General features: G+C 36.4%; 1 protein-coding gene and 1 long non-coding RNA gene across 2 annotated transcripts in view; both read right to left on the bottom strand.

Annotated features, from left to right (window-relative positions):
* Nucleotides 1-22,894, bottom strand: part of LOC140828458 (uncharacterized) — a 51,420-nt gene extending 28,526 nt beyond the window's left edge. The window contains exons 1-2 of the long non-coding RNA XR_012117216.1: nt 22,779-22,894; nt 22,641-22,681 (exon numbers count right to left, since the gene is read on the bottom strand). This is a non-coding gene — a long non-coding RNA (uncharacterized lncRNA). The remainder of the gene's footprint in view (nt 1-22,640; nt 22,682-22,778) is intronic.
* On the bottom strand, nt 1,991-17,799 carry LOC140827515 (chloride channel protein CLC-d-like). The gene is given in 24 exon segments (XM_073190195.1): nt 1,991-2,239; nt 6,910-6,956; nt 7,038-7,139; nt 7,211-7,367; nt 7,453-7,533; nt 7,636-7,691; nt 7,773-7,850; nt 8,107-8,238; nt 8,624-8,759; nt 8,983-9,134; nt 9,606-9,680; nt 9,761-9,820; nt 10,081-10,224; nt 10,303-10,382; nt 10,474-10,544; nt 10,646-10,786; nt 11,505-11,593; nt 15,132-15,206; nt 15,488-15,565; nt 15,567-15,587; nt 15,685-15,731; nt 15,830-16,051; nt 16,833-16,905; nt 17,354-17,799. Coding segments are annotated over 24 exon segments (2,394 nt in total). The 5' UTR covers nt 17,546-17,799; the 3' UTR covers nt 1,991-2,154.
* Nucleotides 22,895-23,190: the final 296 nt, after the last annotated feature.

Genomic DNA, 23,190 nt, shown 5'->3' with positions numbered 1-23,190 from the left:
ACTATCATCGTGTGTCTAGAGGCTGAAATGCGAGAACCAAAAGGGAGTTCAGGTACCGGTTAAATGGTTTTAACGGATTTATGAGCAAATTAGTTTGGCAACGGTAATCACATAGCTATAATTCACTATTAATATATAATTGAACTTATTAAGGATCGTTTAAATATTTATTAACATACATCCAAACGGGTGAATCAAAGTCAAAATATTTGAATTTAACATCTAAGAACTTAATATCATTAATAGTTTATCTTACAGTGGTAATAATCGCTGAATTTTAAATTAGCAGAAAAAAGGAATCAAAGTTCTATTTTGGAATGTTCAAAAATGGAAAAGATGAAATGTATATTAAAATAAAGAGTTAGTCTTATGTGAGACCGTCTCACGGGTCATAATCCATGAGACGGGTCAACCCTACCCATATTCACAAAAAAAAATAATACTCTTAGCATAAAAAGTAATACTTTTTCATGGGTGACCCAAATAAGAGATCCGTCTCACGAATATTATCCGTGAGACCGTCTCATACAAGTTTTTGCCTAAAATAAAAAGTTCATTATGCGTTTTACGGAAATTAATTTAATTAAGTTCTTAAAGTTACGATTTAAATTGCATAAGCAATTTATCGCCTTGCTATTAAAGATTATGTTACCTTATGAAACTAAAAATAAATTATACATGGACTGGTGTTATAATTTTTCTACAAAAATTAATTTTTACAGATTTTGAGTGCATTCTTGAAGCTGAGATGTTCAAATTTTTTTGGAACCGAACTCAAGCGCAAATTCTATTGTTCGATAGATCGCGGGCCTTGATATTTTATTATTATAATATAAAATAAGTAAATAAGTTCGGATTCTTTTGGATAGTTATTTTCAAGCAATAGTCGAATAGCTCAAAAAAATATTCAAATATCTTATCTCAAGCCAAACTCGAGCACTGATTCAAACCGAACTAGAACAAAACAAATTAAATTTTCTGAACTTCGAAACAAATTGAAACTCTGATATACCTGTTTCGAGCTTTAAATTTTTTTAACATATTTGGCTCAAATTTATTTTTTTACACCTCTAGGGGATGCAATGATCTCCAAGTCTTAATTTTCGGGTAGTTGATCAACTTGCTACTATCTACCAGATAATCCCCTTTGTAAATAAAATAAATATGCATCTAGACTCCAACTCTAGAGTCGTTTACTTTGAGTTATATTTGGTAGACTTGATTTTTGGTGGTTCTCGAGTAACATAAAAGTCTTTGAGGTCAAATCAAGACAAATCCAACAAACCACCCACGCCATAAATTGTAAGCAGTCTTTCCGTTCAGATCCCGACAAACCCGACAAACCATCCTCAGCATAAATCGTGAGGCTCACACTTTTCGTTCAGTATGAATCAAACCAAATGATTGTCCTCTGGAGCCATTCAATGTAAAGCACACGCCCATTCAATTTTGAAGTAACCCCGATAAATGGAAGATGTCAACTCTCACTATTTCATAAAATATGTGCGCATGCCATAGGCGGGGAACCACTGTCTCAACGCCAACGATGTAAAATTATAGTTAAATTTTGGTCTATCCCATTACAAATACCAATCACTTTGGATTTTCTCAATAGCTTCTCATCAACTAATTAAGGAATAGAGAGGTCAAGCAATACTTCCAAATGTTGTTTTCTCACATCAATTAACTCGTAGTCTTCAGTTTCAAAATTTTTCATCATTTCATACTTTATGCATGCAACCATCTATTTCACTAATCTACCAAAAGTGAACCCAAGATAAAATACATGGGACATGATAAAACAGGGTGCAAATTATCTATAGACATAAATCAATTCTCTATCAATATACAAAACGCCTCAACTATTTACTACGCCAAATTCTTTCTTCTACACACCATTACAGCATTTGCATAGAGCAAAAGCAAATGAATGGAACTAATACCTGAATGGAAATAATACCACAGGCCTAGCGTTTCACGAACTCCTAATTTTCAGAACTTTTGCTTCTATTTTCCCCTTAAAGCATAGGGGAATTGAAAAAAAGGTATGGCACTATACACTATATTATGACCAAGAACGAATCTAGGATTAAATCTTGAGCTCCAAAGAATGGAGGAACACACTAAGTACGCAATGATAGTTGTGAAGCAACATCAAGGGTATAATAAAAGACCGAGCAGTGGCTGTTCAGCATCTGTTTTCTTCCGGAACAATATTCTATCATCGTGTCCATCCTCCCTGCCAAAAGAAAGCAAAACCATAAATACCTACCTACAGCAATGACCTTAGATTCAATCTCAACGCTGGAAACTGAAAATCAACCAATATTTTCATGTTATTTGGATAACATCAGTCATAATAAGAAAATGATTCTTGTTGAAGATCAGATAAGAGCACATCAAATATGATTTGTTCGATATAATATTCCATTAGATAAATACTAATAATTTATTTTGTAATTTAAATAGTGGATAGATTAGGAATATTTTTTTTAACCGCATTGTATATATATGTAGACCGCATTGTATATATATGTAGGCCGTGCTTATCAAGAACTCAAGTGAATAAAAGAGTTCTTTCTTCCTCCCATCTATTCTCTGATAAACTACATGATATCAAAAGACTTCGCCGATCCATTACAAAATATGGGATGGCATCCGCTTCCGACTCTACATCTACAGCGCAAACAATCAGATCTCGGGCGACGCCTCTCCTCTTCCTATAACCTGCCATAAGCTTAATGCTAGGAACTTTTTGCCATGGTCACAGTCCCTCTTCATGTATATCCGCAGTCGTAGCAAAGAGGAGTTTCTCACGGGCTCGGTGGCATGCCCCGATTCTAGCTATCCGAACTTTAAATTGTGGAAAGCCGAGAACAACCTAGTCATGTTGTGGTTGATTAATTCAATGACCACTGAGATTTTTGGGAATTTTCTTCTTTATTCCTCCGCGTCTGAAATTTGGGAAGCTGCTCGTTAAACCTACCCATGCAAAGACAATACAGCTGAGCTCTTTGCAATTGCATCGATGATTCACAATCTCCACGAAGATGAATCCACGGTGACAGTATATTCGGCCCTTACTCGCCCCACTGGCAGAAGATCGACTTGACCGAGGCACATGATTGGAAATGCTCCAAAGATGAGAAGAAGTACAAATCAATCATCGAAAACAGGAGAGTTTTCAGGTTCCTCATGGGCTTACATAATGGCCTTAATGATGTCCCAAGTAAAGTTCTGAGCACAAAGCCTATACCTATCCAACGCTTCAAACTGATCTGATAGCTCTGCTCTTGCCTTCAAAGGCTATATCATTCACCTTCCAGTCAGGGTTATGCTCCTCAAGGTATTCGAAATGGACATCTATCAACCAATGCTAAAGGGAAGATGATTCCAGGACGTCACTGGTGTGACGTTTGCAAAGAAGCCCACTCACAAAGTTGACACCTGCTGGAGGACACATGGCAAGCCAGCAGATTGGAAGCCAGCCCGAGAGCGTCGCGCACATACTGTTGCCTCTGATCAGCCTCCTTCCGCATCAGTCCCTTTCACCAAGGAACAAATGGATGTAATACGCAAGCTCTTTGTGCAACAGACATCCCCATCAGCCTCTCCTATCATTGGTATGTGCAGTACTGCAATTCCACGTGACATTCCACTTGCTTTATTATTGCAGAATGATTTATCAAGTATCTGGATTGTCGATTCGGATGCGTCAGATCATAGTCAGGTCAACTGAAATTTGTTCACATCATACAGCCACTTAACCGTTCCTCAATCAGTTCGAGTAGCAGATGGTTCTTGTACTAAAGTTCTTGGCTCTGGTTCAATTTGGTTATCCCCAGACTTCTGCTAACATAATGTATTGTTTGTCCCCGCCCTTTATTGTAATCTATTACCAGTCTGTATGTTGAATAAGGACATGCATTGCTCTACCATATTTTCAAGTGACTCGTGTGTTTTTCATTACTTGGTATCGGGAGGACGATTGGCAATAATGACGGTTGTGCGGGCCTGTATCTTCTCAAGATGAAGTCTACCTCCATCTATCCATCTTCCAAAGTCTCGGATCCTCCTACTACTTCTATTTTTCAGTGTAATAGGGATAGAGATATATTGTCATGGCACCATCGCTTGGGTCATCCAAACAATTTGTATCTCCAAAAACTATTTCCATTTTTAACAAATAATAAAAGTCTGAATTTTCCTTTTTGTGATGTTTGTCAATTGAACATACTTGACACTCGTTCATACCACAAACATATACACCATCCAAGCCTTTTGCACTAGTACATAGCGATATTTGGGGTCCTCTCGAGAGAAAAATATAATGCGTACACTTTGGTTCTTACTATTCGTTGATGATCATACTCGTTTGTCTTGGGTATTTCTCATGAAAGATAAAAGTGAGACTTCTACGATTTTTCAAAAATTCTCCACTATGATCCGTACACAATTCTCAACAAATATCCAAATCATTGGCACTGATCGGGCTAGAGATTTCTTTTAACACAGTTATTGGTGATTACCTAGCCACTCGAGGAATAATTCATCAAAGTTTCTATGTTAACACACCACAACAAAATGTTGTCGCAGAATGCAAAAATCGTCATCTCTTAGTAGTGGCTCGTTCTTTGTTATTTACTCATAATGTCTCTCATCATTTCTGGGGTGAGGCTGTCTTCAGAGAACTTGGCTCATAAATAAGATGCCTTCTAGAGTTCTTAAGTTCCAAACTCCGATCTAGTCTCTCCTTAGCATCTACCCGAATACTCACCTCCTTCACAATATTCTTTTGCGAGTTTTTTGGGTGCTCATCTTCTGTGTATATCCATTCCCACCATAAGTGCAAACTCGATCAACGTTCCCTCAAGTGTATCCTTCTTGGGTACTCGCCTAATCAAAAGGGGTACAAGTGTTATTTTTCGACTTCCAAGAAGTTCTACACGTCAATGGATGTAACCTCTAATGAGACTGAACCGTTCTTCCCACCTTCCTCGCTTCAAGGGGAGCAAGTGATCCATGAACCTCATAATCTGGAAACTCTCAACATACCAAGTGACTCACTGACACATCTTATACTTGAGCCCGGACGCACAGTCCCATCAGATACAAACACATCTTGGACATCGTATTCTACCTTCTGACCTTGTTTATTCACTAGGAAGCCTCCTCATTATCAAGCACACAATCAACATACCAAGAGTACTACCTCAATACCAGATCCTCTGGAAAACAATCAAGGTGAGCAATGATATGACTTACCAAAACATGAATGATCTTGATGATAGACCCGTTGCATTGAGAAAAAGGGTCAGATCATGCACCTAACATCCTCCTTTTATCTCCTGCTTACTGTACATTTGTCGTAAATTTAGACCAAGTACATGTTCCATCAAACATCGCTGAAGCTCTCCCACATCCAAACTAGAGGGCTGCTGTCTTTGATGAAATACATGCCCTTGAAAATAACAACACATGGCAGATCACAGAACTTCCACCTAAAAAACAAACTGTAGGTTCCAAGTGGATTTTCAGTCAAACATCAGACTGATGTGAGCATTAAAAGATTTATAGCACGATTAGTAGTAAAAGGTTTATTAAGACATATGGAATCGAATATCCAGAGACCTCCACCCTCCGCGTACTCTTATCCATTGCTGCGAATCTATTATGTAAAACTATGTAAACAATGCCTTTTTAAATGTAGATCAGGAAGAAGAAATCTACATGTTTATTCCACCATGATTCGAATCCAAGACTACCACTAATAAAGTCTGCAGGTTGAAGATCAAGAAATCACTTTATGGCTTGAAGCAATCTCCCAGAGCTTGGTTCCACGGGTTAGATAAAGTCTTAAAAGAAAGTGGATACAAAGGTTGTTGGTGGAACAGAAATTAAAAGGACATCAGATAATGGAATTAAAGTGTGACAATCCAGCTGCGATAAGTATTGCCAAAGATCCAGTTCATCATGATAGAACTAAACATGTTGAAGTCGATCGTCACTTCATTAGTGATAAAATCGAGAAGGGAACCTTGAGGATCTGCTACGTCCTTAGCCACTCACAAGTTGCATATATTCTAACTAAGGCCCTATTACGTCCAGCATTTGAAGATTTGGTGTCCAAGTTGGGCATGATCAACAAATATCACCCAATTTGAGAGAGTGTCAAAGATCCGATAAGAACCCATCAAATACGATTTGTTCGGATATATTATTCCCTTAGATAAATACTTATCATTAGTTTTGTAATTTAAATAGTGGATAGATTAGGGTGTTATCCTTTTTTACAGCATTGTATATATATAGGTTGGGCTTATAAAGAACTCAAGTGAATAAGAGGGTTCTTTCTTCCTCGCATCTATTCTCTCATAAACTACAGGTCTCAAGATTTTATTTTTGGCATATTTTTTCCAGTTTCTTTGGAAAAAAGAATATCTCAGCCATAGTAGAAAGGTGTCGAACAATTTAAGTTCTATTCATTGTTTAAAAAGGATACGATAAATATAATCAACAGGACGTTAAGAGCGTTTTTCTAAATGTAAAGGTTGTAGCAACAAATGAATTCAAGCTCTTGGAACTAGAAAATCATCTTACTGCAAGTGCGCATACACATGAAAAAGGGAACCACCAAAATCCCATTTCAGTAAACTGATTGTCCAGATTATACAAAAAAAACGAGAAGGAAGCCTCACTAAACTTGAACCTCTTACTGGTTGATTACGTTTTTGCTAAAGAACGAATTAAAAGTGAAAGTGCACACTTGATACTGATTTTTTTTAATGGTTTATGGAAAACTGAACGGAGAACTTAGCTATTGAGGCTACTGAATGGGCATCTGTCCAAACAAAGTTGAATTGAAATAAACAAATGTTTACATCCAAATGGTTAAAGCAGCGTAGAGACCTTACACTAGTTGATTGAAGCTCCACGGCAGCTGACTCTTCATTATCCTGTTTGTCGAATGGCAAGTATTTTCAACTACCGTGAAACATAAATACACTCGATAATAAAGTATTGTATTATTAAAGCACCTCGATTAACAAATCCTTCCTTGTAATCATTCCAACAACACGAGAAGCACGTGGAACAACAAGTATGTGTCTTAATCCCAGTTGACGAAATAAATTGTATACCTAAATTATTCAGCTCATGAAATTAGTAAAAGTAACTTAATGACGACATAGTTTGAAAAAAAGGTCGTCACCTTAGTTAATGAAGTATCTTCAGGAACTACATAAGGAGAAGGGTTTAAAAACGGAACGAGATCAATGTACATCTCCAAATCATCTGTAGTTAACTGAATGTCATTGATACCTATTCCCTTGCTTGAAACAGGTTTCACAAATTCAGTGGGATTGTGCCTGAAACATGAAAAACCCAGTATAACAACCTTTTTCAATGTTGCTGAATGAACAACCAAGGATGAAAATACACTCTTTCCTTTACCTAATTGGTAGAGGACCAGTTTCACAAGGTAATGGGCTATGTTGAAAGTCAACCTTTGATTGCAGTAGTACTAGCAAATGACTGCATCATACCATACGTCATAAAGTCAAACAAATTGCATAACACTAAGATCTAAGAATTTCATGTTTCTTACGTAATTTAAAACCAAGTCCAATATCCAACCTTCGCAATATGAGGCCAATAACAAGTGTTTCCCCATTTCGTGAGTGATCAATGACCTGGATGGAAAGGAAGACGAAAATACTGATCAGACATCCAACAGCTCAGAGAACAAATGAAAACAAAAAACTTCTTCATACAGGAAATCCGTTGTGATTGTTGCTCCTTAAAATAGAGAGTACATCCACAACCTTCACGATGCGAGGGAAGTAGACAACCTACAAGACATAGGAAGGATTTTCAAGAAAAGAATAATCTATCAACTAATTTCTCCTTGTGTACCAATAGCAGCAAAAAAGGGGGAATAATCCTAACCAGAAAGGGTCTAGATAATTATAATTTTAACCCAAAAGGCTAAGGAATATTAAAAAAAGTTTTCCAGATAGTTATCACACTATTATTAGGAAAACAAGGATCAAATATTAATCTTGGCCACTGCAACAGAACAAATTAAATAAATGGAATGATGCCAACCTTTTGATTCCCACATGCCTCTTTTGCGGTCATATTACGCATTTGGTATTTTGGTTTGGATTCCAGTAAAGGGATACCCCTTAATCGAGCTTGCTCTTCATACAGACCTTCGTTGAAAGCATCACCAACAGCCTGCGATGAACGGAAATCACTGAAAGTCAAAATAGAGCACAAGGGTGAACAAAGTTAGAGGCATGCTGTTATTATACATGCCTGAGCTAAATTCTTTATTCTTACATACAATCTCAGAGTTTATTCAAAAACCAATATGTGCTTATGAGCTTATCATTATTTTAGGAAAACAAGAGAAGGATTCTATTAAAAAATGTTATCGAGAAAGTTAGACATAGGGTAGGAAAAACGGAAAGTAGATGAAGTCAACAATTGTTTAAAATAGTGGATACTTCTTTCTTTCTTTTTTCACCTTCCCCCCTCTGCGGATGCGAAACAAGTCGAGATATAAATCACTAGATTTTTCTTAACTTATATATTTGCAAATATTTCAAAAACAACATACCTTAGAAATAAGAAGAACCAACATGATTAGAGGTAGAAGCTTCAGGTTGTTCGTAATCTCAACCATAATTACACAAAGTGACACCGTCATTCGCATTGAACCACCAAGAAAGGATGCAGCCCCTAACAGAGCATATCTAAATCCCAGCAGTAAAATTACAAACATTTCAGTTAAGATGTGCAAGGAAGATGTGTTGAAATGAAGATTCAAAAGAACTGCAAAAATGCACAACCCTTGAATGGCCACCAAACTATCAGCAAAAAGATCATGGTTTCAAGATACTATATTAAAGTCCATTCAAAGGTGACGACAATAAAAAAGAAACTATTAAAGGAGAACATAACTGAAAGGGGACTCACGTTCCTTCCTCAATGTTCAGTCTCTTATAGAAACTGACGACAAACATGCCAACCAACCGCCCATAAGTTGATCCAATCATTATGCCAGGAACAAATTGACCAGCTGGAACAGCAGTACCAAAAGTGACTATTGCTAAGCTATAAAACATAACCTGAAGAAGAAATTACAACAGAAGTATAATCTCATGAATAAGAGCATAGATATACAATAGAGACAGGAGTGTCTCACTGAGATAAAAATTAAGTAGTTTTTGAACCAATCAAAACTAGAATGAAGCTCACACATTTCACACAAGGTACACAGATATAAAATCACATTTTCTTTTTGAAAGTCGGGTACTTCCTCGTAAAGTTAATTGAAATAGCATAAGATACATCTTTGCATTAGGACATGGAAGTGCTCACCTTATACAACTCACGAGTAAAAACAGGTATTTTCAAATTCAAATCCACCAACTTACGAAATAATGTTGTTTCCAGGTGTACACTTACCATTGTGAATAAAATTCATTTACTCTTGAAACGAAACAATGTAAGGATAGACACATCATTTTTATGAATCTATTGAAACATCTCACATTGCACTTAAAAGTAAAATAGCAATCTGACATAGTAATGCATACCAAAAATGTCAGCAGGCTTGGGGCGCTGTATTCATGAATTGTTTTTGCACTGAACAAATTTCTGATGGCATCATCCTGCAAACTTATATATGATACATTAGGAAGGTTACATATATTCACCATAGTAAACAAAAAACATTGGGTAAACTTCCAACCTGAGTGTTGAAGAATATGGTTGCAAGGTCATTGTATTCATTGTTATTAGCACAATAAAACTGTAGCATGATAAAAGACACAATTATCAAAAAGGTGAAAAATAAATATAAAGCATGTAAATTTGGATTGACCGAAGTGTGTGGCTAAAAGATTTGAAATAACCCTCAAGATTGCAGTATCTACAAAGAAATACAGTGTTTACTCACCGGTCTTTAAGTAAGCTCTAGATCTCTACAAGACCATTCTCAATAAATAAATGTATTTCTTCCTAGATACATAGCTTGTACTCTACATGTTCAAATTCTTAAAGAAATCTTACATTGACATAATTTCCATACATCCCAGGTGGACGAGGACATTCGATACCAGCATCTCCTTCAGGACATGGGGTGCACTTCTTAAAAAGTGGCAATCCAAATGAAATAATCGAGGTTAACACAGAAACTATACAGACTTCAATAACCTGCAAGATTACCGAAACAGCGTCAAATTGGTAAATCATTGAGCTATGTATGAAAGTAAATTCATTTCAGAAATGTACTTTGGCACGATTCCCTCTCTTATGCAGGTAACTACGACGCCAGTGAGCGATGTAAAAAGTAAGCTGATTAAAAAGGGCTCCTGTATATACAAAGCAGAATAGCATACATAAATACCACATCACCAAGTAAACCTGCTCTAGAAAAATATCACATTAAGATTATTCACTTACCAAGGAGTCCCCCTATAACACCAATAACAGCCATTGGCAAGAATTCCTGAAATGAATAATCTTCTTGCCCACTAAAATCAAACTGGGTTAGAAAAAAAACCAAGGCTTACAATAACTGTCAGCATAGAAGATCTTATAGAGATGTAAGTAGACACATGGCTAAAATCCTTACTCCGAGATATCCCACATAATGAAACCTCCAGAGCCAAAATGTCCACATTTCCCAGTCTTACACCAACCCATTGCCGTACGTACAACAACAGCCACAATGGCAGATGTAAAAAAGACACGCCACATAAGCTGACTCCTCCACCTTAAAACAAAAATGAAAAAAAAAAAAAACAAATTGTCAGACAGTAACTAGACCCAGCTGTGTCGATTGAGCCACAGTTTATTAAGGATGTCACAAATTTATAACATATTTATGCCTTCTGTACAGTTATACATTTTGCTAGTCCTGATATATGCATTTTATTAATTTCTTAAAAGACAACTTAAGCATAGGCAGGGCCACACTTAAGGGATATGCCATCGGAAAATTCTACTCTTTCACCTAAATTTTTTAGTCATGTATTAGCAACTTTTGAATTTTTAGTATTAAAAACTTTAAAACTTAAGAGAACATCAAAATTCTGAAATTACAAAATTGACAATAGTTTCAAGTGAATTAAGCAAAAGTAGAGTTGATCCGTAGAGTACTTGAATAATGATCGGGAAAAACTAGAAACCAAGAATGACCAATCCATGTGATGCAAAAGCAATACTGTCTGTGTGTTGTCTGTGATGCAAAAGCAATGCTGTCTGTGTGTTGTCATTGTCTTTTCTTTCAACAGAAAAATTTCATCACACAGGTTTGATAAATCAAATCACCACTCTATTATTTGACTGATTCCCCATATATCCAATGGTGCATCCATGTTCTGAAGGTTGTGGGTCACAGGCAAAAAATTGAAATTCACAGCGAAGAATTAAAAAATCGGCTCAAATGATGCTAACAGGAGAGTAAAACATAACATAAAGAGATTATTTACCAAGAAGTTACTTCTTCCAGAGCAAACAATACACCACCAACAGGAGCTCTAAATGCTGCAGCAACGCCTGCTGCACATCCACAGGTGACCTATTTCACATTAATTATTTAAATTAAACCATATAAATGAGCAATTTTTAGAGGTGTTTTTACTTTTTGCATCATGACAACTGAGATCATCTGCTTTTGAACATATTTAGATAGAACAGAAGATGTGTAAAATACTGTACACTATCATCAACTAATCTTTGTCAAACTACAATGAATTGCTTCACAGAAACAATCAAAATTAGAATGATCACATCTCTCATAGTAACTGGTAGCGCATGAATACTGATAGGTTTCGATTTTACGAGTCTGAGTACATCGTTTTGAGTCCATTGCATTATTTTATTGTGTCACGTTTGTATTTTGTTCATTTATTTCATAGTTTGTGTAAATGGGCAACTTGTTACTTGAATCGATCGTCTGAAAACAAAACTTTTCGCGATGGGGCCTGCAAATATGACCACCCCCAGGGCGAACTGATGAAAAAATTTGGATTGAAAACAGAGCATCTCCGCTAGGGCAGCCAAAAATAATCGTCCCGGCGCGAGGCAGAAGGAAAGAAAGAAAAAACTTAGAGCTTGCCGCACTGGGGCCTGCAAAAGTAACCGCCCCATCGTGATGCGATTATAGAATGAAATTGTATGGTGTTCTTGGCCAAGAAGGAAAGAAAAGGTGGACTCTTGAGATCATATAAAAGGGTACGAAAACCTAAAGAGGGGAGAATTAGCCGACAAGTGAACAAGCCAAGAACATGAACTTTACACAACATTTTCTCCTTCTCTATTTTTTATCTGTTGGGATTAAGGGAATCCTACCCCCAAACAAATATGTGTCGATTTTTTTTAATATTGAATTTTATTCTCAAGCATACTTATGTTATTTTATTTTTAAATATCTTTGGAGCATGAACAACTTCGAAGTGTTTTTTATGAGACATAATTGAAACTGACAGAAGATATTATAGGAGATATTATAGCATGATAGGTTAACATAAATCATAGATCTACAACTTGCATAAATATATGAGGTTGGATACATATTGATCTAATAGGTTGAAAGCTTGAGGATTCCACGCATCATTAATGGGATTGAAATTGTAAAACACAAGGACACTTGGTTACTGTATTTTGTTAATTACAATAATATGTCTCGACAAAGTATATTGATAGATTAGATAATCACATCAAAAGCATGACTTATGAATTGAAATTTAATTATTAGATAAACCTAAGATGTTGTGAACCGAGATCCAAACAATTGTTTGTTTATTATTTTATTTAAATTATTCATATTGTGTTTGTTGAATTCTTTTATTTGACTTTCAATATAGTTTAATAAATTTCATCTTTTCTTTAAGTTAACTAGCTTGAAGTAAATTTGTCATACACGTATCTCTATGGACGAGACTCGTACTTATAACTCTATATTAAAACTTGACCCGTACAAATGCGGTATTATCGAGCAACTTAAGAGATTTATTGTTATAAATTATAGTGTTAGAAAAACTCGATCATGTTTTTTGCGCCGTTGAGAGGAATTAAATTGAAAAATTTTATTTTTCATTAATTTTTCAGTTAATTGTTTATCTATTTATTGTACTTCATTCATGTGTGATCTACCAGTTTCTATTATATTCTTGCGGAAACCTTTTTTTGGTAATACTTCGAGATGCTTAATCAACAAATATTCACAAGTTTTGCCCAACACGGAGAGTCATTCTACTCAGCATGAGAGATATTCAATGATAGCAAACACCTCTCGGTATCATGATTGTTCTAACTATTTTCTTAACCGAATTTTATTTTTACAGTTTGGATGCAGTGACAAGAAGATGGATGATCAATGGAGTTTTGATACAATGACAAGAAGATGGATGATCACTGGAGTTTGCATGGTTTTGTTGTGTCGAGTCCGTATTAGTTAATTTATTTCATAATTTGTGTATATGGGTAATGTTCACTTGAATTTGTTGTTTTATAAGCAAAAGTGGCAAAAAGACAAACTCAAGGTGGTGGAGTGCAAAACAGGGCAACAGGACTTGTGTTAAGAATGCGAAAAGTTACAGACCCAACACGAATTGAAGAGAATTGGCTGAAAACGGAACTTGTCGGGCCGAGGCGGCAGGCCCTAGCACGAGCTGATGAAAAATTGGTTCGAAAAAAGATCATCTCACGCTAGGGCGGCCGCAAGTAACCGCCCCTGCGCGAGACTAAAGGAAAGAAAGAAAAAAAAAAGAGCTCGTCGAGTTGGGGCCTGCAAAAGTAACTGCTTCAGCACAACTCGATTATTGAAAGAAATTTGGGCAGATTTTAGGCCCAGAAGAAAAGAAAAGGTGGACTCTTGAGACCATGTAAAAGGGAATAAAAACCTAGAAAGGGAGAAATCAGCCATCACCCTAGGAGTAGAACGCAAGAGCGTGACTTATGAATTAAAATTCAGTTTTAGAAAAGATTAAGGGGTAGGTGAATAGAGATCCTAATAATTTTTTATTTATTATTTTAATTAAAATTATTTATGTTGTGTTTGTTGAATTCTTTTATTTTCCTTTCAATTTAGTTTAATATATTTCTCGATAAAGTTAACTAAACAATTGTGTTCGAGGGAAATTTGTAATACATCACAGAACTATATGCGTACTTGTTTCGCTGTACTAAAACTTGACCGGAACACTTGCGTTATTATCAAGCAGCTTGGAGAGATTTAATTGTCATAAATTATTATGTCAGAGAAGTTAGATCAAATATCAAACTATTATAATCAAACGTAACAAATTCTCAGAAGTTGATAAGGACACAATCGTATCAAGTGTAAATCACCAGAAAAGAGAGAGGAAGCCGAGGTAGCACATGATTTGGTTTTCCCCAAAGTCCCCTCCTAATTTTTTTATTTTTTTTGCAATGGGTCAAATCTGATAGTATATATCTTTCCATAAAGCTTTTCCCCACACAATATCCAATACCTACTTCCATTCTCTCTACTTTTTGCCATACATTCAAAAGCTTCCAGAAGTTCTAAAACCAATCTTACGGTCTTCCACCCATCACATCACGAAAAATGTACAAAATCAAAAAAAATTTATCCCTACTCACAAAATTCTCATCAGTTCTTTGAAGGACGAAGTGAAACATGAATCTAGTGTTGCTTCAAGTGACTTCAAGACTTTAAATTTCATAGTTTATATAAAGTGCATTCACTGGAGCTCAGTTCAGGATAGCAGACAATGACATAATCCTAAACTGGTGGATGAGTCTAGAGTCTTTTCTCCAGTTTATATTTACATAATAATTTCTCTTCAAAATACCCCATCGCTTGATTAAAATAGGTTAACCAGTCCTTATTACTGTTATTGAAATGCTATATGTTATTTGTAATATCTGTGTATCCGGAAACATAACAAAAACACACACATAGAGAACACGAAAGAAGGGAAAAAACACTTATAACACTTAACAACATTGAAAAATAAATTATAATCGAACCATAAAATGTAAAAAAAAAAAACCATCTTCAGAAATAATGAAATAACTAATTCAATTGCAAATCAAAAAAGATTCCAGATCATCTTAAACGAGTTACTCACAAGATCACGACGATCCCGCTCACTAGTAAAAATTTGTAGCCATCTTGAACTCAGATGATATTTTGTAGATCCACCCTACATTTATCCATTAAGAATTAATCAAATCAATAAGATTCTGTCAGAATGCTAATGCAAGCGTGAGTTAATCAAATAAGATTCTGTCAGAATGCTAATGCAAGCGTGAGTTAATCAAATAAGATTCTGTCAGAATGTTAATGCAAGCATGCACAGACATGCACAGAGAGCCAATGGCTGAACCAAAATCTCCAGTATAAATTAGATCACCATAGTTTGAGAGAGTAATACTTATGCTAAATGAGCTCAACCAAATAGATATTGAGTAGTTATACACTCACTTGTCCAAGCAATGAAGCAATACAGGCACCGATATGTACAAGGGGACCTTCTTTACCAAGGGCTAAGCCACCTCCCACATGAACCTATGCTTCCGAAAATCTATTAAAAAAGTAAAGCATAAAATGCTTCTACCGATAAATCACAATCACAATCACAAATATAAACGAAGAAAAAGCACAGATATATGACATCAAACCTTTCCTACTAAGGTTCTGAAGAGAAGTATACCATGGGTGTCAATTCCTGATCAAATAAATGGATAGCATCAACTCAAAATAAAGTAATAATATATTATCCCAACTACTTAATCAACAATTAGAGATAGTTACGGTTAAACTTACCATTTAAATAACCTTTGATTTCAGGAATACCCGATCCTGCGGCAGCTGGTGCAAAATGTGTGACGATACATACAGAAGATAGCACTAAAGCCAAGTTGATCAACGTATAAACCAAGAATCCAGCAAAGTAAGACTTTTGATTTATATCGAACGTCAACGAGTACTTCCACCCAGCAAAGTTCTCAACAGAAAGGTTGATGAAAACAGCAGCTATTCCAGTTCCTAGATGCAATTAGAAAGGAAGTCAATTTCGAGAGAGCATACATGAATACTTTGCTTTTCAGGGGCCAAATCCTTGAGGATCATTTTCATAAAATCAAAACCATTGACATGGAAAATTTGTTGATTCCACACCAATTTCATGAGCATTGGTGGATTGGCAAATAAAATTAGCACATTCCCTTACCAAATAGACTTGTCTTTTGGATTTGAACTTTCTTTTTAGACTTGTTCTATTTTTGGCTCTCTAAAAAACCGGTGCAGCAAAGAAATGAGCAGGGAAAATGATGCTGTCAAGAGATGTCAACAATATGACATACATTCATGATACACATTGGATTAAGGTACATCATCGGGTATAAATAAGTAAAAGAGAGTCATCCAGTGTGAAATGTTGTGTGCGTTAGTTTCTCAAAGGATGGATTGGTTCCATAAGCTATTGAGAGGTGGCATATAAGCTGCAGATGCAATTTCACCTAAACCATGCGAGTTTGAGCTCTATTTTTTGACCCCGAACACAAAACTATGTTTCAACCCAATAAAAAATGAAACTATAGAAGGATTGCTTTCATCTGATGCAATTATCTTCTTAAAAATCCTCAGTTACGTGCTTTGCAGGACTGTAAAAATCATCACAAATAATTTGCCCAGAAAATACAAAGTGGCCATAAAAAAACAAAATTTGCAGCTCAGAAAACAAGTGGCATGCATAAGATGCGGAATTGAGAAGTCTGGTTTGAGAATTGAGAGTTCTATGATAGATTTAAAAGACTTCAAAACTCACCAATCCCAATAAGCAACGCTAAAAGCCACTTCACAACCACGCTATATCCTACATAAAGCTTCCCCCTTTTTTCCTGCAAATGAACTTTCATATTCGACCAGCGCTATTATTGAAAACATATTAAACAGATATTACAAGCATTACTTCTGTCATTCTTGTAAAGCACCCTGATTGAGATTTATAGATTTTCTTAAAGAAAACTGCCAGTTTATCTGAAGAAAGCTCTTAATTTCCCGATTCCAAGTTCACAAATAGTCTCAATCACCTATTCCTATAATATTACAGAGTCTTATAAAACTAAAACCAAAACCAGATAACTATAATTTGAATCTCTAGTTACATGATCTCTCAATCAAATTATAGTGTTCCAAACAGCATAAGTAGTACATAAAGCAAAACAAATCCCTAAATTTTATCACATCCAATCCGACTACAACAAATCTGAACACCATGACCAAACCAGAACACACCCCACCACAATTCAAATAACTTAAAGCTTAAAAAACATAACACATATACACCTGATCCTGCTTGTATGCCCAATTCTCAATCACTTCATAATCAAGACTTTCGACACCTCCTCCTTCATTCTTCCCGTCCCAACCCAATTCACTATTCGGGGCACCGACATCAGCCTCAGGGTCGGCGACCGGCAACCGCGACCACATCAACTTCGCAGTCTCCACTCCATTCTGCAAGTGATTGGACAGCATCTCACCCTGTCCGAATCTACCCCCGATTAAATAAAACTATAATCAACAAAAAAATTAGATGGGTATCTCGAAAATCCTCGGCGCAAATGCGGATCCGTGTCTCAATAAAATAAACAATTATCCAGCTGTGGATTTGAAGGTGGGATTTGGTGATTATTTTATTATTTTGATTTGACTAGTGGTGAAGAGAGGAAGAACGGTTGGGATGAATTTGTGCGTGAGTTATCTCTCTGCGTATATCCCAGGGGTTTACGTGGTTTCCGGGTGTCCGGTGAGATAAAAAATACCGAAATATCGAAATATCGAAATCATATCAAAAAATTATCGAACTTATCGAAAAAATTGGTATACCGAAAATTTCGGTACGGTATCAAATTTTCGATATCGATATTGGTATGGAATATTTCGGTATTTTGATATATATCGAAATATCGAAAATTAATTTTTTTTTATTATTTTTTTAAAAATCTAAGTTCGGTATACCGACAAATTTTCGGTGTCAGTACGGTACCGGTATAAAATTTTTTCATATCGAAAATTCGGTATAACGAATGTGCGATATACCGAATTTTCGATATCGATATCGGTATAGAAAAATTTCATACCGATATTTTCGGTACGGTATACGGTACCAGTAGTTCGATGCAGTATACCGTACCGTACCCACCCCTACCTAAGATATCCAATTTTGTCCTCGACTGTTACTCCAAATTAAACTTCAATTATACGAACTAGTCTGACTTATATTATAAAAAATTTATTTTTCCTAAGAAATTTAAAAATAATTTTTATCCATTTAATTTAATAAGAGAAGAGTGAAGTATAGAGAAATGTGAGTTAAGAAAATAAGTTCTGCACTATTTTATTTATATCTGAGAATCTTTATTTAGATGATACTAGTGAGCTCAAATTCTGTAAAGCCCAAATTGTGTAAAGTTAACCAGCAATGGAAACATATCAAAATGTATGTGATGTATGGCCCAGCGGTGAAGCAAATCAACCGACAAAAGTTTCACAAGCCATGCCTCGATCGTGAAAATTCTTATTGTAACTTCCGAAAAACCAAACCTACGTAAACCAAATGCATGCAAAATTATTTAAATTTCCTAATAGTTTTATTTATTTATTTTTAAATGTTTTCATGATATTTATTAAATGATTAAAGATATGATTATATCATATGATTTCATGAAATTGAAGGATTTTACCCGAATATTTGATAATAGGCAAGGGAAAGGAGACTGAGGACGACCAAAACTAGAATAAATATTTTTCACTGAATATTTTCAAAGCTTCTAAATATGAAAATATATTATTTAATTTTGCTAAAAATGTTGGAATTCAAATTATTTTACGAGCCGAGCTCGATTGTACCCGAGAAGCCGATTTTGGGCAAACAAAGAACTTTTAAAATATCAAATGCATTATTTATGAAAAATTATTTTATAAACTTTTATATTTTAATTAAAGAAGAGTTATTGAGCCCAATTTAATTATTTTAAGTAGGATCACTTGCTCATAAATATAAAAGCCCGGAACCAAAGCCCATTAACTTGCAATTAAAACTATAAATATGTTACCTAGGATTTCAAAACACGATAATTCACATCACCATCAGCCAAAAACACACTCTTCACACACTAGGATATTTGAAATTGAGGGGAGGAAGAAAAGCTAGGACTCTTTGTCGTCTGGTCGTCCAACTTCGGACCTTCGCCAACGATCGTTTATTCGAACGTTATAAACGTAAAGGCACGTTTTCTAAACTCTTTTAAACATCATAAAAATCATAATATTAATGATTTAATTGTTTATGCATGAAAAATATAGGTATTTGATAACTTTTATGGTAGAAAGTTTATATTCAAAAATACGATGTTTTTATATTTATATGAAAAACGTTATGATTTCCAACGAGTACGCTGCCAATACAAGATGAAATGTGGTTAAAATATGATTAAATTAAATGAAAATAATGATGGGAACCGAAGGTATAGCATAGGATAGGAACCAAGGGTTTGTGTGCTTGTTTTTGGTTAGGTGGCTCGATAATGTGCATGGGTTGTTGGGGCTCGTCCAAGGCTAGTTCAGGGGCAGTGTTGGTCTCGGTCTAGGGCCGGGTTGGGTCCTAGGGCGGCTAGGGTTCGAGGGAGTGGCTAGGGAGGAGTCTAGTGAACTAGGACTCTCCCCCCAATCATGCTCGCGGCTGGTGTGTTTCGAGAGAGAGTGCAGCGTGGCTAGGGGTTGGCCAAGCTGGTCAAGTAGGGTCCAGGGTAGAAGGGTATGGTTCGGAACATGGTCTGGTGTGGCTGGGTTCGGGGAAGGCTCGTGGAAACGTGAGAGAGAAACCTGCATACATCCTTGTATCTTCTTACAGCAGGCTTGCAGCGCCTGGTTCGTGGGTTCAAGGGCTTGGGCTGGGCTTGGTTGATTCTGGGCATGGTACAAGGTCGGTGAGGGTCAGGTGGGCTCGGTGGTGGCTCGATTATAGGATTCCTAGGTTGGCTAGGAGTCTTGGGCGTGAGTAGCATCTTGTGCGCAGCCAAGGGTCTTCTGTCCATGAGAGTTTGCATGAGTTAGGTTCAGGTTCTATGGGTCAGGGATGGTCAGGAGGGTGTCTAGTTGGGTTGGCTAGGGTCTGGCTCGAGATGGCTCGGTCGTGGCTCGGTGGAATAGGGAGATGCCTCTGTAGGTTCTAATAAGGATCATATTTCGAATTTAACAAGAAAAATTGGAACCATGGGTCCACGAGTGTGGTTCATGGCTCATAAAAGGTAGTTTAGGCAATAAAAAGTGTATATTTGAAGTTTGAGAAGAAAATATTAAGTTTTGAATTTATTTGGGAATTAAACGTCTCACGAATAGATAATTAAAGAATTAATTAGAACACCTCAAATAAAAGCCGAATAAAATTATGAAAAATTAGATTTAGGCTTAAATAATTATTAGGGATAAGCCCAGGTCATTAAATGTAAGGAAAAGTTAAAATCGAGAAATTTTACTTCTAGAGGCAAAACAATCATTTTACATTTGGGAATTACGTAAATTCTTTGTAGCGTCCGAATGATCATAATGCGTGTTAAATGATTAAAAATGATGATTTTTATGAAAATACATTATTTTATGATTTATAGTAAAGCTGTGCAATTTTTACTGTTAAAACGCTATTTTTGAAAAGCTATGATATTTTATGCTTTTAAAGGAAAAATGGAAAATATTTTGAGGGATGTGAATTGATTATAACAAATGATATATTGTGTGGACCCGGACGCTAATCATCTTCTTAATAATCGTTGGGATTTAATTATCAGTTCTGATAAACAGGGTCTAAAAAAAATTTTCTTTTTAAAATGTAAATGCGGAAGGTAATGAAATCTAAATAATATACATTTCAGTATAAAATACATTTCAGTATAAAAGTACAATACTGTACAATCTAAGTCTAAGGTTCGGTTACTAAGTTCAAGTAATAAACTAATTCTACAGTAAGTCCGGAATCACCACGCTAACTCTTCTCTCTCCTCATCCTCTTGACCCCGATCCAGTCCCACCTGTTGTCATGCACACATACAAAACAAGACAACAGCCGGATAACTCCGGTGAGAATAAATCCCAGTATAAAACATGGTAAACATGCATATACATAAAGTAAATCATGAAATATTCTATCATGAATATAATTCCAATCAATAGATTTCATACTCTATAAAATTTAATCAAGATAAGCATGCAACTCGAATCAGATAAACATGCTACTCAAATCAACTCATAAAAACATGCTATCATGACTGAAAGCAATAACAATGGGTTTCATAGTCTATGAAACCATATCCATAAACGCATGCAGTTCTAGTCAAATCATGTCTAGACTCGACTCAACTATAACTCTAGGGATCCCGGTGTGAATAAGACGTCAATGGCTGTCACCTACCCTCCCACTCGGGGTGACTGTACGTCTTACTCCTAGACTTCGGTCTGAGCTGTATCGAATAATCTACAATAGGACAATGTCTGCTCCTATGTAATGATACACCGAACGTCTAGAAGTCTGACTGTTTCTGTCAAACTTTCCTATCTCAAATGCAATGAATATCATCTATAAACAAAGCATGTTCATCTCAAAAGATTTGAATATAAAGTCTATAAACAAATCATAATCATATCAGAAGATAAACAAAAATCAAATATGTGATTTTATTGGGAAACTCAAATGAGATCTGATTTGAGTTATATCTTCCCAGATATCACATGAATTATACTTTTGTCGTCCCTATTTGACGAAGACGAAGTCTCGAAGTCGAATCTGTTCATATCAAGTCTGAAATGACAATATCAAATACACTGTATCAATGTGTAATTCAATTCACAATCTGTTCTGATCAATACTCAACTCAGTATATAATGTAGTGACCCGTTCCAGAATCACCTACTAATCAGAACTTAAGCATGCAAAATTAACATTTAAAACTAAATCAGGTAAACAGCGGAAAAACAGTAATACAACCCAATCGAATCTGTAAGTACAAAATACTTAAACAACCAGATCGAACTAAATACTAAGAACAAATACCAACAACTACAGGTCAACCTCTGCCAGCTCCCTGTCCACTCCCTCCTGGACCGTCTAACCTGAGACCTGCCCCATCGAATAGGGTGTCCAAAACAGAGAAAAACCGAGGACGTGAGCATAAAACGCTCAGTACCGAAAGCATGAGTATACAAGACTATGACATGCATGTATGCAAAATGTACTGGATACCAGGATCTGGGTATATCGAAATACTGCTCAGACAAATGACGTCAAGGTATGTAGCACTCTGCGCCGTCGCACCAGGAGGTGGCTCCCATACCAAAATAAACCTGTGGATATACCGGTGACCTGACCACCGTCGGCCAACGGGGTCCAACCATCCACAACAAACGAGGGCTGAGCACCCTCTCAACAGGCTATCTCAAAGATAATCAGGCTCAACATGATTATGCAAATGCCGCATAATAAACCATGCATCATATGACAGATAATAATGCAACATATAAACATGCAACACATAGTAAAGCATACTCAATCCTGCTATCTCGGATAGTACTTTCGTACCTCAAACCAGTAGATCCTAGCAATCAGCCCTAGAATCAAGCCTACAATCCAAGTGATACCATATCACTAAACCACATCTAAAAGCCTTAACTAGACTAATAGATACTCCCAAATCTCAAAGGGAACCCAGAACTATACCTGCGTCCGTAGTCAGCCCACTGATGCCGCTAGCCCCCAACTAGAGCACAGCTCCGCTACAAAACCAGTAGCTCCCCGCTAGTGCCCGAACCTCGGGAAAAGACTAGAAACCCATCAGAAACGACTAAAACGCTCTGGAACTCTCGGAATTGGCGAGTGAAAAGTGAAGCCTCGCGCTTCTATTTATAGACAACGATCGGACGATCCGATCCACTCCGGACGCTCCGATCCGGTACACTTCGGACGATCCGATCCACTTCGGACGATCCGAACATTGCATGTCTTCCACGTGTCCAGCCACCTGTCTTCGGACGATCCGAACCCTGATCGGACGATCCGAACTCTGACATGACATGACTCGTCTGACTCCGAACAGAGCGGACGATCCGAACCCACTTCGGACGATCCGAAC

Source organism: Primulina eburnea, chromosome 3, assembly GCF_022965805.1.
Source record: "Primulina eburnea isolate SZY01 chromosome 3, ASM2296580v1, whole genome shotgun sequence".
NCBI lineage: Eukaryota > Viridiplantae > Streptophyta > Magnoliopsida > Lamiales > Gesneriaceae > Primulina > Primulina eburnea.
The sequence above is the reverse complement of the archived record's forward strand: the minus strand, read 5'-3'. Positions and strand labels throughout refer to the sequence as shown.